The sequence below is a fragment of the Sitodiplosis mosellana genome, unplaced genomic scaffold, assembly GCF_009176505.1.
Source record: "Sitodiplosis mosellana isolate CC-2019 unplaced genomic scaffold, AAFC_SMos_1.0 Smas_scaffold_6226, whole genome shotgun sequence".
Lineage (NCBI taxonomy): Eukaryota > Metazoa > Arthropoda > Insecta > Diptera > Cecidomyiidae > Sitodiplosis > Sitodiplosis mosellana.
In genome coordinates, this window is record NW_022601467.1 from 6,277,731 (window position 1) to 6,292,558 (window position 14,828).

Sequence of the window (14,828 nt, forward strand, 5' to 3'; positions counted from 1 at the left end):
TATTAATCGCGTTCTAATGATTTAAACTCCACATCGTGGTTTTACATATTTTAAATATTTCCCATAATTGATCTTGACGAGCAAAAAAAAAATCAATCCTCCCAGTGTTTCATACAAGTGTTTTAAAAATATCTTTGCCGGATATTTATTTTGCCTCTTTACTATTTAATATTCAGCACATACACACACAATATTATTTGGTGATATTGACGTTGTTAGGTCACACGACGATTTTGTCTCAAATTTCGGATGGAAATCCTGAGTACAGTTGTTGGTGTTGAGCCTGCCCAATTGACTCTACATCAATAATTGTAATAAGATTTTTTTGTCCGTTTTTTATATTTTTTTTTCTTGGTTGGTCTTGGTTCACCACACCATTTTCTTTATGTCTGCTTTTCATGTGAATCCAAAGTGGTAGAACCAATTACTAATTTGGCTCTGTAATTTGAACAACATTTAAAGGAGTATGCGTGCAGTTTTTACTTTTTAAGTGTTTTCGTCATTCTTCATTTTGCATTTTTTTTTTCTTGTTTAAAATGTTTAAACTTGTTCTGCGTTGGAATACTTATTTAACGTGTGAAGGAAGAAAAATCACATTGACGAAGAATGAATGAAAAAAAAAGTTGAACGGAAACAGTGGAATCAGGAACATTTTGCCGGGCGAGTAGAAATAAAACACGAACTGCTGCTGGTAATGCATGCTGTTGGTATGATTGATTGCTACGGTTAACTAATACGGCCGTCATGTGTTATCTATTCGAATCGATTCTCATTTTATTCAGGTTTAATTTGAATTTAAACAGAAAATAACAGGCTGAATTTTTTTTTTGTTTGAACAAATATCGAATTCGTTTGTTTTTTAAAACGGTCTACATTTTGACAGTGTCTGACTCAGTGTATCCCGTTCGATTCGCCTCTGCCGATGTCCATATGCATGCGATTACTAAACGGCCGAATGATGCTGATTTAGATCTTTTCTGTATTCATTTTCTTTTTTTTTCTCTCATCTTCTTTTTGCAATTTTTTTTTCTGTTCGGATGTTTGTTAATCTGCTTTTATTGTTGGTTTTCTGTTTGTTATTCGGATGCGTATTGATTCTTTTGTTTTTGTTTTTGTTTTTGTTTTTGTTGTTGAATTAGAAAACTAATGATGAACTCCTTAGAAAGCGAAGAGCAACAAGAACGACATCATGAGACAGAAAAGACCCATGGCTTCGGACAAAGCGAATCCCAAGATGGCATAGGAGAAAAGTTGTTGTTTAAGTGATGGATTTCTGGCATAACCGATGATGAGAGATCCGAAAACTGTTCCAATACCAGCACCTAGATTTATTCACGTTTCATGTAAACGCAAAATACGGAAGAGAACAGAGAGTGAAAAAAAGAACAAAAAACGAAAAATGTGATGATTTGGCTTCGCATATACAAATTGATGTGAAGTGTGGTGGTGGGTTTGTGTGTACAAAACAAGAATTGTTGTTTGCTTGAACGACGCTATCATTTTGCATAAAAGAATTCAAATCGATTGTTTCGGATGCATTTTCGATGGTTCATGGTTATGTATTCCAAATATGAACGGGCTAGTAATAGATTAGTCTGAATTGAGTTTTGAACGAATGGTCCACGTGATGAGACCATCCATTCAACTTGCACATTGTACTAAAATTGCCGGTGACAGGAGATTTCAATGACACTAATGCCAAAAAAACGACCGAAGCCGTTCATTGACACTTGCGCCAGAATTTCTTGTCCCCCCACCTTCTAACTACAAAAGCATCCTGCTGGGATGTAAAACACAGACTTCTTAACGCGAAGCACACCTTTTCTCAGACCTTCCCGAGGCTTTATTGAGTAACTGAGTACTCGTATGTTTGCCACAGATGCAAGATTACTACTAGCCCAAAAATTATAATGGAACATCAACCAAAATCAACGTGTCATCCAATTGATTTTCATTGCTTTTAATTTTAATCATTTCAAGTATTGTCTATCCGAATTTTGATTGTGCATCGATCCAAATATCAGTGATAAGTTAATTTTTCGAGCAACAATTTTTAACATGGCTACGTACCTGAGCCAGCACAACCAACGGTAGCGGCACCAGCACCAATGAATTTGGCGGCGGAATCGATATCGCGAGTCACGGCTGTAGTTTGGAATGACCGAACTTGTGGGAGAAGGGCCACTGGGGTTGTGTTTTGAGCAGCTAATGTTTGACTTTGGCTGATGACAGCACTGCTCAATGGTCGCATGAATGAGCCGCTGAGCTATAGAGATAAAAGGAAAAAAAACACGAAAAATATCGTATCGATTAATTCACTGTGTGTGTCAGAAGGAATGAGCAAAGAATATCGTAAAAATGAATGTAAAACATTAAGAATTCAAATGGAAAATTGAAGAAAAACCTCAACTTTATATCAAGAGCATAAAATTTAACTTGACTTATGTAATGGTGTACATTAGCAACAACAACTTATCAACCATGTGAACAAAAATACACGTACAAACTCATCTTCGTGTGTTATATAACCATAAAAAAAATCTACTAGTAAGGCAAAACGTCACGATTTGAAGTTTTCTTATTCAATCATCAACACATATTTGATGTTCTCAATAAAAGCGATCCATTTATCGCTAAAATCAGAAAACTTCATCGCATCAATTGTGGTGAAAATGACAAATAAAAAACAATGAATATATGAACGAAAAGGGAAAAAAATGTGTCTACTTACAGCGGTTCTTGCAACTGGAGCGATACGTGAGGCGGTTTGTACAAACATTTTTACACTTTGTATTTTTTTTACTGCCGTGTGGTGCTCAAAGGAAACTGCAAATAAGAAGAAAACCAAAAACTGTTTACAATGCACTGAACACCGAAATCATTTAACTAAGAACTATTGGATTGGTTTTCTTTTCTTTCTCTTTCAAAATTCATCGACAACAGCGCACAAGTTGAGCAAGAAAAGGGGACAATTTTCATTTGAAACTCATTTCGGCTCTATGAAGAATCATATGAATTCAAGTTACGTAACGAGTACGTAACACTGAAAAGTTTTGTACTGTGACCGTTGAACGAAGCAAACATGAAACTTGCATTTTAATACCGATTTTGGCAATAATTTTCACTATGTCACTATTTAATGTTAACTGAATGTGGAATCAATTTATGAATTGTATGCGAAAATTGAAATGAAAAATCAGATCACAAAATCGCTCTGTCTCTCTATATGAATATGTCAAATTTTAAGATGGCGGAATCGCTTAGTTCTGAAAAGCGGCGGTCAATCAGTAAATTTGAGAAAATATTAACGAAAACACTGGAATCGCACAAAAATATTGTGGAAATATTACGGAAAAAACTTTAACGAATTGATTTACACAATTTTTTGTGGGCGATGATGTGAAAACGATGGCAAATTTTTTTGATAAAAAAAATTTTTGTTTCTTCCACACAAAATTCTTTTCTCTTACTCAATTTGATGGGAGTTGGTACGAATGGAAGAGAACGAACGCACAGCTATTCGGTGACTTACCTATGAAACAGTGGTAGAGACTATAGAATCAGTTCGCCGGCTAACCCGCTTATTTCAGCTGAACGAATGACGAGTTCGGCAATCTTGGTTTGCGTACAACGAACAGCGATTCGGATGACGGCCGAAGAATGCCGAACGCAGCCAGTAATCAATAGTAGTTTCGTTCATTTTGACAGTTCATCTTCGAAATTGCATGCAATGTTCCCGGTGCTCGGTGTCAAATGAGCAAATGAGTATTATCGTTGTTGACTGCATCGCAATGCCATTGAAATGCATTGATTTTGTGTAAACATTATTTGGTTTTACACATTTTCCCGAACATTGTATTCCAGTACGATTGCTGAAAATAATTTTTGTGCAATTGTTTTTCGAATAAATGCAATGTGAAAAACGAAATTTAAATTGGAATTGGGTTGACAGATGTCGAACGGGTGGCCCCGAACACACATTTCAGAATCGAGATGGCGCTGCATCACCTTGCAGATATTGATTTTCGAAATCCAGCAGTATTTCAGAGTGTGTGTTATATAAACCCTACTGCTTGGAGACACAATTAATACGTACGAAATAAGAAATTCATAACAAATATATTTTATCACGTTCACGTCACATGACATGACATTATCGACCGACATTAGTAACCATCATACCGAAATAGTTCCATCACACTTGTGGCTGTAAATTTGTGTTGCGTTGCATAATTGGTGGAATAGTTCTTCATTTGATCAATCGCAAGAACGGCAACAACATCAAATTTAGTGAGTGCAACTCTGGTTGAGCAAAAAAAATTTGGTTTCGTTTACCCGTAACATTTTTCTTACTCGAATTTCGGTATTATATTCCTATTGCAATTTCCAATTCATCAAATATTTACTAGTAAATTCGCATTGATTTTCACCAGCTGGCGCCACTTTATTCGTAAACCAATGTAACAAAATAAATATATATATATATATATATAGAGAGAGAGAGAGATATGTTAGCCATATAGTTGTAATAAATACGAAACAAATAAACGGGGACAAATAGAGAACATTTTCGAAATTGAAGAGACGTGAGAAAAGCAAAGCAAGCGAATCGCAGGGAATTTTTTTTAGAATCGGTACGATACATGTGTGTGCGAGCTAATGTCAATAGAACGTTTCTATCGACACAATTACATAATTGACCAAAATATCTGATTTAGCTGTGTGCGTTATGTATATAATATTACAAATTAAAGGCAGAGTCCACCAAAAAAAATAAGAAGAACCAAAAACTGAATAGTTTCCATTCTAATTCAAACGATTTGGTATTCGCAGTTGTTATTCCAATTGGAGTTTATTTTCTGCCATTGAATCGATTTCGTCCAGCGGTAAATTCAAAACGATTATTGGCATAATTGAATTAAATCAATGCATGGGCTGAATCGGATCAGAGATGTTAATTTTTGGTGTGAATGCATGTAATGATCTATGTGTCTGTGGGTGTGCATGTGTGAGTATTTGTAAAATAACATTACATAATTCCTATAGTCGTGCTCTGTCCCACTCACAAAGACACACAAACGCATACTCCAAACCAGCCAGCCTAGTGTATGTCGTATCGCATGCATGTCGTCATCGTAGCAGCACACACAAGTCAACGGTATCTTTTTGCATTTAACGTAATCGCAGTCCTCAAGCAACGGTACTCATACAGAAGCGCATTCGATTGGTTGCCACACATTTCCATTTGATTCGAATTTGATACAATGTAAAAGTGTCACAATGCAGAATTCACGATACATATATCAATCATTACATGTGTACATAGAGAGGTCGAGGCAGACTGAGATAGGGCGAGAATGAGAGAATGAGCGAGAGATAGACGATGTGGAGGAATGTTGTGTGTGAAATGCGCATACACATCGAATAGATATCTATGTATATCTATGGTGGATGCAGTTTCATACATTTGCGCATTGCAAAGAAAAATACCAATCGTTGGTATATTTACCATTTCATGGTGGTGCTAAATGTGGAGAGTCAACTCTGTGTTCGTAGGGAGTGTGCGTGTGTTGATAGATGTGTATATGTGTGTATGATTATTGACATATTGCTTTTATTTGTCCATTTGAATGGATTTTGTTTCGGTTTAGGCCATTCGGTTGTAATGCTCTTACTTTCGGATTCGATCGTAAGATGCTTATTGGAATGCGCACGAATCAAAAAATAAAAATAAAAACAAGCAATAGAAGAAAAAAAAAACGAACAACAACAATACCATTATGGGGCCAATTTGGTAATAGCTATATGGCCAATTCATCGTTGCTGTGTGTATGATTGTTCGGTTGGGCTGTTGTTGGCTTTGCCCCGTTGCCTTCTGCCGTTTTAGCTTTGCATATTGCACAAATACCAAGACATGCACTCAATCGATCTCATGATTGAGCGAGCTAACGAACGAACAAACGGCCGAATGAACGAACCGAACCATACGAACGAAATGAGTACATAACTGGCGCATAGTAAACAGCATATAACACATTAAAATATATAGTAAAATGGTTTTTCATGTAGAGCGCACTGAGAGAGTGCTTAAAGCACGATAGAAAAAAAGCAGCAGCAGCAGCACCAATTCAATTGTTGGCTAGTATACATTGGATGTGTGTTACAGTGAGCCAAAAAAAACTTGAAACACTGCTGCTGCCGTTGTTACTTCTGCCTTCTGTTGCTACTGCTGCTCTCTCGGTCTCTCTATCTCTCTGCGTGTAGTTGTACTACTATTTCAAACCAGCGAAACCAAAATATAATTCACTATCTAAAAAAAGAAAATAGAAGAAGTGGCGAACAGCACACAGTGTATTCACAAACTAAAATAAAACGCTTGAACGTAAAAATCTAGAGTAACTGTTGAAGTGGTGTATTATTTCTCTACTTGCTGTTGTGTCTTATTTTTCTGTTGATTTCTATCTTTTGTTGTTTTTGCATTTTTATTTTGTATTTCAATTCTTCTCTTGTCTTCTTTTTCTCGGTGTGTCTTTTCTCCTTCAGAGCGCGCGTATCTCCTTTGCACTTCGTTTTTGGGGTTTTCTTCGATTTGAGTATTCATTCGCATTCGCATTATCACAACCGAGAGCGACTATTCTCGTAGTTGAAACAAGAAGACGAGAGGTAGCAGCGGCCCCATCGATAAATCAGTGTGCGAGAAAGAAAAGAAGACGAGCGCAGAGGAAAAACCGAGAAAACCGAATCGCAGAGTTTTTGAGAGAGATTTTTGTTTTTTTGCACACACCATTTTGATAATCAGTTGTGTGTGAAATGGCTGTGTTTCTCATTAATATTTGTAAATTCAATGGGTGCGGAATAAAATTTGATTCATTGGGTGAACTTATCACTCACATCGAAAATATACACATCGGTAAGTTTCAATTGTCTTTTGAATTAATTTACTATCTGTATATTTTGGTTTCGGTGTTTTTCAATTTCGAATTTTATTCTGTCATTTTGCGGAACGGAGTGAGTGAGTGAGTGAGTGAGTTGGCGGGTGAGTGAAGCGAGCGGTCATCACCGAACCGTTCGGTCCGACTGAAAACACACACAGTTCGCGACAATAATAACAAATGTTCATGTTTCGAATGACGGCGATTGTTCATCACAAAAAAAAGATAATAATAATAATAATAACAGTTATAAAACAATGATTCGTATGCAATGTGTATTCACACCACCATCATTGATGTGTATCGGCTCGGTGTGTTTCAGTGCAGATTCTATTTATTTTCTGCTTCTTCGATTTTTCGTTTTCTTTGCCTTTTTCTTTTTTTGGTTTTTCAATGGTTGTTTGTGTAGTCGACTCGGTTTTGGGGTTTCATTCATTTTTTTTTGCCATTCGTCGTCGGTGATGCGACATGATGACATTAGAATTGAATATCATGCTTGCATGTGGATACGGTGTCTGTAGATCGAAATTAATGCACGTTCGAGGCATGCGAAATCAGAAAACAGAAAATTCAAACAACAGACATAAAACTTCTGTTAATCGAATTGTTTTTTAACAAGTGTTTTCACAACCCATTTTTTTTAAAGCTTCAATTAATTTGTATACATGTTTCAAGGTTTCACTTTTTTCTATGTTATTATGTTACATAAATATGTGTATCGATCGCATCTGTGCTTCTATTTGCCTTGTACATCAATTGAAATTTAATGAAAATCATCGCACATTATTATCAGTCAATTAAATTGAGAGTAAGAGACCGACTCCGATCAAAATGAGCCAAAAGAAGTGATAATGACACCGAAGATAGCCTCCAATCTGGTTGCAACTGTTTTCTTTCTGTCTTCTAAGATTTCACCTTCCTTTCGACGATGTCGTTGTCGTGGTCGCCATTGTCGCCATCGGTCATTGATGATGGTCAACGTATCCAGTGTGTGAACCCGCATCAAATCGATAGCTATTTCTACTATCATACACATATGCATACCGAAATCGGATGAATATTTAATCATGCGTGAAGAGTATTGAAATGAAGCGATACACGTCGAATCCAACTGACATTCGTTTTATGATTAAACTTAATAAGGAATCATTTATTCACTTTTACTGCACAACACAAAGTAAAATACACATTCCGAATCCAAAATGGGGGGGTTTGATATGCGAGTTGACTGAGTCGTATGCATTCATTCGCTTACCATGCGATAATCAATTCATGTGATCAGCTGACACGTTCATTTAACATTTTTTTCCGCTGGTTTTTTGGAGTTGTGAAAAAAAAAAACATGTGAAATCGTCGTTATGTCTATTGTCAAGATCCTATATATTGATATGCCTCGATATGCCGCATTGAGATAAACTTCCAATTTTCTAAAAATAATCCATAATGTACGTGAAATCAATTGGTTTTTAACCATTGTTTAGTCGAATTGTCCAAATATGTACATTCGAACTGAAGAGAAAAAACAAGCACAAAATTTCCAACTGTCCGTGTTCTTGTTGCTTATTGATTTTTCCGCTTATTTCTTACATTATTTTTTGGGTTTGTTTTGTTTTGGTGTACATATGTGCGTTGACGGAGTGCGTGAGTGAGTCCATTCCAAGTTTGGGCGACTCTCGTGCTCTATATTGCCCCGTCGATAATTCCCTCGTCCATTATATCTGACTCACATTCAGTGTGTCGTCGTCACCGTCGTCGTCGTTCTTGTTGTTTCATTCAGTTTTTTTTTATCTTCATTTCTTTTTTTACAACTGTTAAATTATCCAATTCGACCCAAATTCACCGTGTTAATTTATTGATAAGGCAGCTTACATGTGTAAACGATATTCTAAAAAAAAGCGTTCTTTCATTACATATGTTTTGTTCTCATGCCATTCGAAAATGATGCGCAAAACAGACTATGATCCGCATGTTGTTGAACAAAAGGAGCAATCACAACCGGCATGTCTTCCATTGAGCTATGTGCTAAGATTCATTACCGATGCAGCACGCAAGGAAGGTCCATTCATAAACAGTTCGTCGGGAGCCACCGATCTAAAGCGAAAACTAGCTATCAAACATCACAGTTACAGTATGTCGTCATCGAATCGAAGTACCACACCAACAGGTTTGTACAAATCATACCAAACAACTTGCATATACACAGAAACGGACGGGCGCGCGAAATCGAGTGCGACAAATGCCGCAACCACCTTAATACTTGGCAACTAAACTGACTGGCTTTTCCTGTTTTCTGCCCATCATTTTTTTCTGCTCTGCTTCTTCTTCATTCTTTTTTTCTCATTTACAGGTAGCGAAATCGATGACGAAGAAATGATAGTCTCGGAATCGGAAAATTCGAATGACTCATGGACGACCGAAGAGTTTAGTTCGGAGTTTATAATGCGATATGGCAGCAGGTTAATAATAATTTGTTGATCGTTTCTAATGCCATACAGAAATTAAAAAAAAAATGATGATGATGTCGAGTGCGTGGAATACGGTGTGCCAGAGAGCCAAATAAACCCGTAAATCCTGCGTTTATCTCGTACAAACACGAAAACAATGAGTTAAACAGTCGATTGCGTGCTGATTCAATGCTTTTGAAGAATAGTTTTCGTTTTTTTTTGTCTCCAAAATGAGAAATCTATTTTTCACCAGAATTGATTGGTGATAATGATGTTATTGTTGTTCAATCAAATCCACACCATTCTTCGACTCGCAAATAATATCTCGCATTTGAATTCGGACTCTCAATTTTTCCAATTAATTACAGACACTCTGGCACAGCGGGTAACAGTGCATCGAATGAAAAGCCATTTGCATGTCCAGTGCCTGGGTGCAAAAAGCGATACAAGAATGTTAATGGCATTAAGTATCATTCCAAGAATGGTCACAAAAAAGAGGGAAAGTAAGTAGCCAATTGTTGCATACCAATCAATCCACACACACACACACACACACACACACACACACACACACACACCCACTTAGACAAACATAAATACAAAAAACGAAAACAAAAATAACACTTAGTCAATGAAATATGCCAAATTAATTTAATTAATTTAATAATTCGATTTAGTTGAGAAAAAATTAACTGAACCAAGAAATGTAAATATTATATTTGAAAGTAAAATTTTTGTTTGCTGTGTTTTTTATTTCGTTTGGAAGTGTTATTTTCATCTGAAAAAAATAACTGAGCCAATCGACAATTAGACTTATGATTCTTTTTTTCTTTTTGCCCTGTGCGTACGCCACCTGTTCTCTACTCTTCTCTTCAATCCAACGAACAATGAATGTGACTTGAAAACGCATCTCACCCACCCACCTACACACACAAAAAAACATGAACATATGAACTTGATCCGAATTAAACCTCAATGAATAAAAACTACGATCGACAAACAACGAACCAACTTTGCCGCACCACACAAATAATGAATGCGAACAAAAAAACGAAACCGAAAACCGAACAAAAACCAAATTACGAATGCAAAGTAGAGTGAGAAAAGGATTCAAATGCTACTGTGGAAAGAGCTACAAAACATCACAAGGTCTGAAGAATCATTCGATGGTGGTACACAATACGACATCGACTGAGGCATTGAACAATAGTGTGACAAGGCCGCACAGTCCAGCATCGAATGGCGGTAATAATTTTAGTAGCCAAAGTCAGTTATCACCAAATGGTAGTACCAACGGAAGCACGCCCGTTAATACGACGACACTGTCGGCGAGCTCATCGCCAACCTTCACACAGTCCGTTCCACAAACAAATCAAATAACATTGAAAACAGCACCACCGACAACCAATCTAATAGCAGTCAATTCGCTGGCCGTGTCGAGTCCTCCAAACAACAACAACAATAACAACAACACCAGCAACAACAACAACAACAACAATAACAATAAAAACAGCCATGCACTGCTATCTACCCACAATCCAAACAAATTGGTCAAACTGAATACCGAGTGCTTCGATGGTGTGCTGGTCGGCACCAAGGCATCGGGCAAAAATTTAATCATAACGAGTACGGCAAACGGTACCAGCAGTGGTAATATCATTGTGTCTACAGCGACCGCCATACCGCCAAATGTGAATGCCGATGAAACAAATGGCAATGGCGCTAAAATCAATCTTCCTAGTCTTGTAAATTTAGGTATTTTAACTCCAGCTACATCACCAAAGCAACATACACAACTAACACCTCAAATTTCACCAAATCACACGCCCGCATCCAATACAAACAATGCGACTAATAATAATAGTAGTAATAATAATAACAACAACAACAACGAAAGCACACTCCCGCTAACGCCGATCAGTCCGTTGAACAAAACATTTAATGGCGCTGCTTCAGTAAGCATAGGCAACACAACCAGCAATAACAACAATACAACCAGTCCAAACCTCAACAATGGACACCTTGCCAGTTCAATCACCGCCGATGGCTCATTGACTGAAGATACTTAGCCTATATTAAAAACGCTACTTATGCGTAAATAATAACAAGAAGGAAAAAAAACAACAAAATCCCGTATCAAAGCTGAATACCAAACGAAACGAAATCGAAATGAGAGGAAAAATCGAGAGAATGAATGAAACAAAACAGAACAACAAAATAATTAGGATAAAACATTAAAACTATTTCCCTGTGTTCATCCTGCGCAGATGTTATATAAGTATCTGTCAAGCTTTAAGCCACGATTTAATGTGATGACTGCGGAAGAAAGCAGCAAAAATTAATCTTTTTTTTTCTCTCAAAAACTTCAACAAACAAAAACAAAAACTGACGTGAGCCGCGCGTTATGAATTTAAAAGAAGAAAACGATCGCTTACGTTCGCGTGTGAATGTTGGGATAGTGTGTAGGAAAAAGTTTTCATATCTATTTGTAATTAAATGAAGTAAAAAAAAAAACAGAATATTTGTAAATGCGATAATACACGTAGGTCCTAGAAGAAAAAACAACATACAATTGAACAAAACCAAACGAACGAACACAAATTTAAGCACAAAATGCTGCGTATGAATAAATCTAGTTTCCTTTTATTTTGAATAACTAGATAAATCTAATTTTTTTGATGCAAATTGATTGAAAGTACTAATTCTTTGGAGGTTGTAAACAAAAAGAAGAAAATCCACATTTTTATTTCTTTTTCGTCGCTACATAGTTAAAAAGGGGAAAATGTCTTTTCTTTTCTCTCGAAACAAACAAACAAAAAATCATAGCAAAAATATGTAGACTAAAATCTATTTGGATCGTAAGAAAATAGCTTCAATGTTACAAATTTCTACAAACAAACAAAAACACACATTTTGTTTCGTTTGACAAATATTTTTGTTCTAGAAAAATTTGTTTTTGCTTCGACGCAAAAGAGATAGAAAAACAAAACAGCAAACACACACACAGCAAATCGATATAGGCAAATGAACTTTCAAAGAATCATGCACTTAAAACAATTCTATTTGAATTCGAATTTGTGATTTAAGCTGTTTTAAACAGCTTAAAACCTATTTATTAATGTATCGTAGTTATTGTTGCATTGCCATTTTGGCACTCAATGATAGTTGTTTCTTGTTCGATCTTTAGTTTCATTTAATTTGAATCATGTTTTTTTTTCCTTCTCAATTTCTCTTTGTATCTCTTTTTTCCTTTCAATCTCACTCTATCTCTCAGTTGAATGAAAGAAGAAGAAGAAAATGAAAGAAACACAAACATTTGACACACTTCTTAAATGAATGCATAGATGAAGAAAAAAAAAGCTTTAAACCATTTTCCTGACTATTATAATCCACTCCGTAAATATTTTCACAAATTCAATACCAATCATTTTGTTCCAGGAGAAAGAAAGAATTCCAACATCAATCATTTCAATTTCAAAGATACTAGCGCGAATTTTTAACCATCATCGCTAAACCAAACAATTCAGTTTTTGAAATACCATAGAAAATATTTGCAAAAAAAAATGAAATATACATACAGACACACGCATTAACAACAACGTCAAATTTTGCTTAAACATTTAAAACAAAAAGAAGAAGAAGAAGAAGAAAAAACGTTAGAAGGAGATTCTTGTGGTGATTATGAGATAACATTTTTCTAGTCATTAAATTATTTAGAGAATTTTATTGAAAATATTATCTTTAAAAAAAAAACAACGTGTAAATTTGTTCAAATGATTTTGATTCATTTAAATTAAATGATGAAATTCTGAACACAATAACAGAAAAAAAATTATAAGATTAAATTAATGATAATAAATTTAAAAATAAAACAAATAATGATGAGAAAAAAAAAACAACAAAGTGAAACCAACAAAACCGACAAACGAAAATGATTAGCAAATAAACGGAAAATTTTATGCATAGTTGTTAATTGTTGCTTTGAAAGTGAAAAATGAAAATAAACTACACTATAATTGAACTGAATTATAAAAATCAAACAAAGAGAATATATTGACACACTCACACAACATGAAAACAAACATAAAAAACAATGATTCGTTTCCATATGCCATTTTTTTGTTGTCCGCCAAAAAAAAAACACAATATATATGAAAAATAAAACAACAACCGTCATTTTTACATTTAGATGTGATTTTTATCTAATTTATTTAAACCAATTCCTTGATGTTGATCATCCTCATGTTCATTATTGAAACCCTGATCAGCGTATGAATTAAAGCGGTTTTATTTAATTTTGCAACGCATATGTAAGTGGAAGATGAACGAAGACGAATCTCGTCTTTTCAATCAGGAAAAAATGATATGTTTCCCAACAAAAACAAGGTGTTAATAGATAATGTTTTGTTTCTTTGAACATCCTCCAAATAATGGAAAACCATTCAAATATTCGAACCCATCAAATGAATCAATAGCCAAAAAAAGTCAGCTTAGTCATGAATCGTTTCGCAAATTCTATGCAAATTTTTAGATTTCGCTCGATGTGTTACGTGAGCTCCATTCATTCAACTGGGCTCCGAACAGTTTAAGTAGATAGTTTTTGCCTACTGGCAAAAACTATCTACTAGTTTAAGATGCTTGTGCACGAAAGCCAAACAATGTCATCGTAGAATTGGCCGTGCCACTTGACGTGAATGTGCACTCATCCAAACGCCGTCAGACATCTTGAAATAAATGTTTTCTCTTCCTTTCATTACTTCAACACTTTTATTCCTATATTCCTCTCCATCAAATACAAACCGTTGTGAACATGCTTTATACTACCAGCACTTTACTTGTTACAAACATTAACTAATTTATAGTACATTTGATGCGGATGAAAACAAAAACAAAATAAACATATGCAAACTCATTTTTACATTTCATGCTATTGTAAATGTTGAATTATTTGATTTTATTGTTGTCATATTTCCAATACTGATAATGCACTATGTGCATCGCATGCAACCACAATTCCCATTAGAAAAAAAGAAGATGGGAATAATGTTTGTTAAATGGATAAAATTAGAAACAAAAATAAAAACCAAAAAAAAAAAAATGATCGAATCATGTTGATCGCTTCGACGTTTCATTAGCTATCGATTTCATTTTTGTTTCTCTCGTGTAGATAAAATAATAGTCCTATTAGTAAAAAAAACCGGAAGGAGATGAAAATGATCACAACAAACGATAGGATCAATGTGCATTGTGCAATCACTTATGTTGGATAGAAGTTGTATTATGTTGAACTTTTTTCCGTGTATATTTGAACAGATATATTTTATCCCTAACTGTATCTGTTTCGGAAAATCATCACCACACCAAAATGTGTCTAGCTTAGGATCTTATAAAAACACTAATTGTTTTTATTGGCTGTAATTATTGTATGTTCGATTTTATCTGAAGAAATCTT

The 14,828-nt window shown here is 35.2% G+C and overlaps 2 protein-coding genes across 17 annotated transcripts; one reads left to right on the forward strand and one right to left on the reverse strand.

Annotated features, from left to right (window-relative positions):
* Positions 1 to 747: 747 nt before the first annotated feature.
* LOC129578931 (ATP synthase lipid-binding protein, mitochondrial) lies at positions 748 to 3,681 on the reverse strand. Of its 3 annotated transcripts, none has more exons than XM_055468283.1 (4): positions 3,533 to 3,681; positions 2,732 to 2,826; positions 2,071 to 2,266; positions 748 to 1,322 (listed from the first exon to the last, which is right to left on the reverse strand). In XM_055468283.1, exons 2-4 carry the CDS (start codon positions 2,777 to 2,779, stop codon positions 1,159 to 1,161), a joined length of 408 nt encoding a protein of 135 aa, XP_055324258.1. In that variant the 5' UTR covers positions 2,780 to 2,826; positions 3,533 to 3,681; the 3' UTR covers positions 748 to 1,158. The 3 variants fall into 3 exon arrangements, with proteins under 3 accessions (XP_055324258.1, XP_055324259.1, XP_055324260.1); XM_055468284.1 differs by having other exon boundaries at positions 3,471 to 3,568; XM_055468285.1 differs by lacking the exon at positions 3,533 to 3,681 and adding an exon at positions 3,378 to 3,467.
* Positions 3,682 to 4,020: 339 nt separating this feature from the next.
* Positions 4,021 to 13,420, forward strand: LOC129578930 (transcription factor mef2A). 14 transcript variants are annotated; one of them, XM_055468273.1, is made up of 6 exons: positions 4,021 to 4,290; positions 6,544 to 6,910; positions 8,887 to 9,096; positions 9,280 to 9,388; positions 9,745 to 9,879; positions 10,470 to 13,420. In XM_055468273.1, the coding sequence occupies exons 2-6, from the start codon at positions 6,811 to 6,813 to the stop codon at positions 11,443 to 11,445; spliced, it is 1,530 nt and encodes a 509-aa protein (XP_055324248.1). In that variant the 5' UTR covers positions 4,021 to 4,290; positions 6,544 to 6,810; the 3' UTR covers positions 11,446 to 13,420. The 14 variants fall into 14 exon arrangements, with proteins under 14 accessions (XP_055324248.1, XP_055324256.1, XP_055324253.1 ...); XM_055468281.1 differs by having other exon boundaries at positions 10,473 to 13,420; XM_055468278.1 differs by having other exon boundaries at positions 4,046 to 4,363; positions 10,473 to 13,420.
* Positions 13,421 to 14,828: the final 1,408 nt, after the last annotated feature.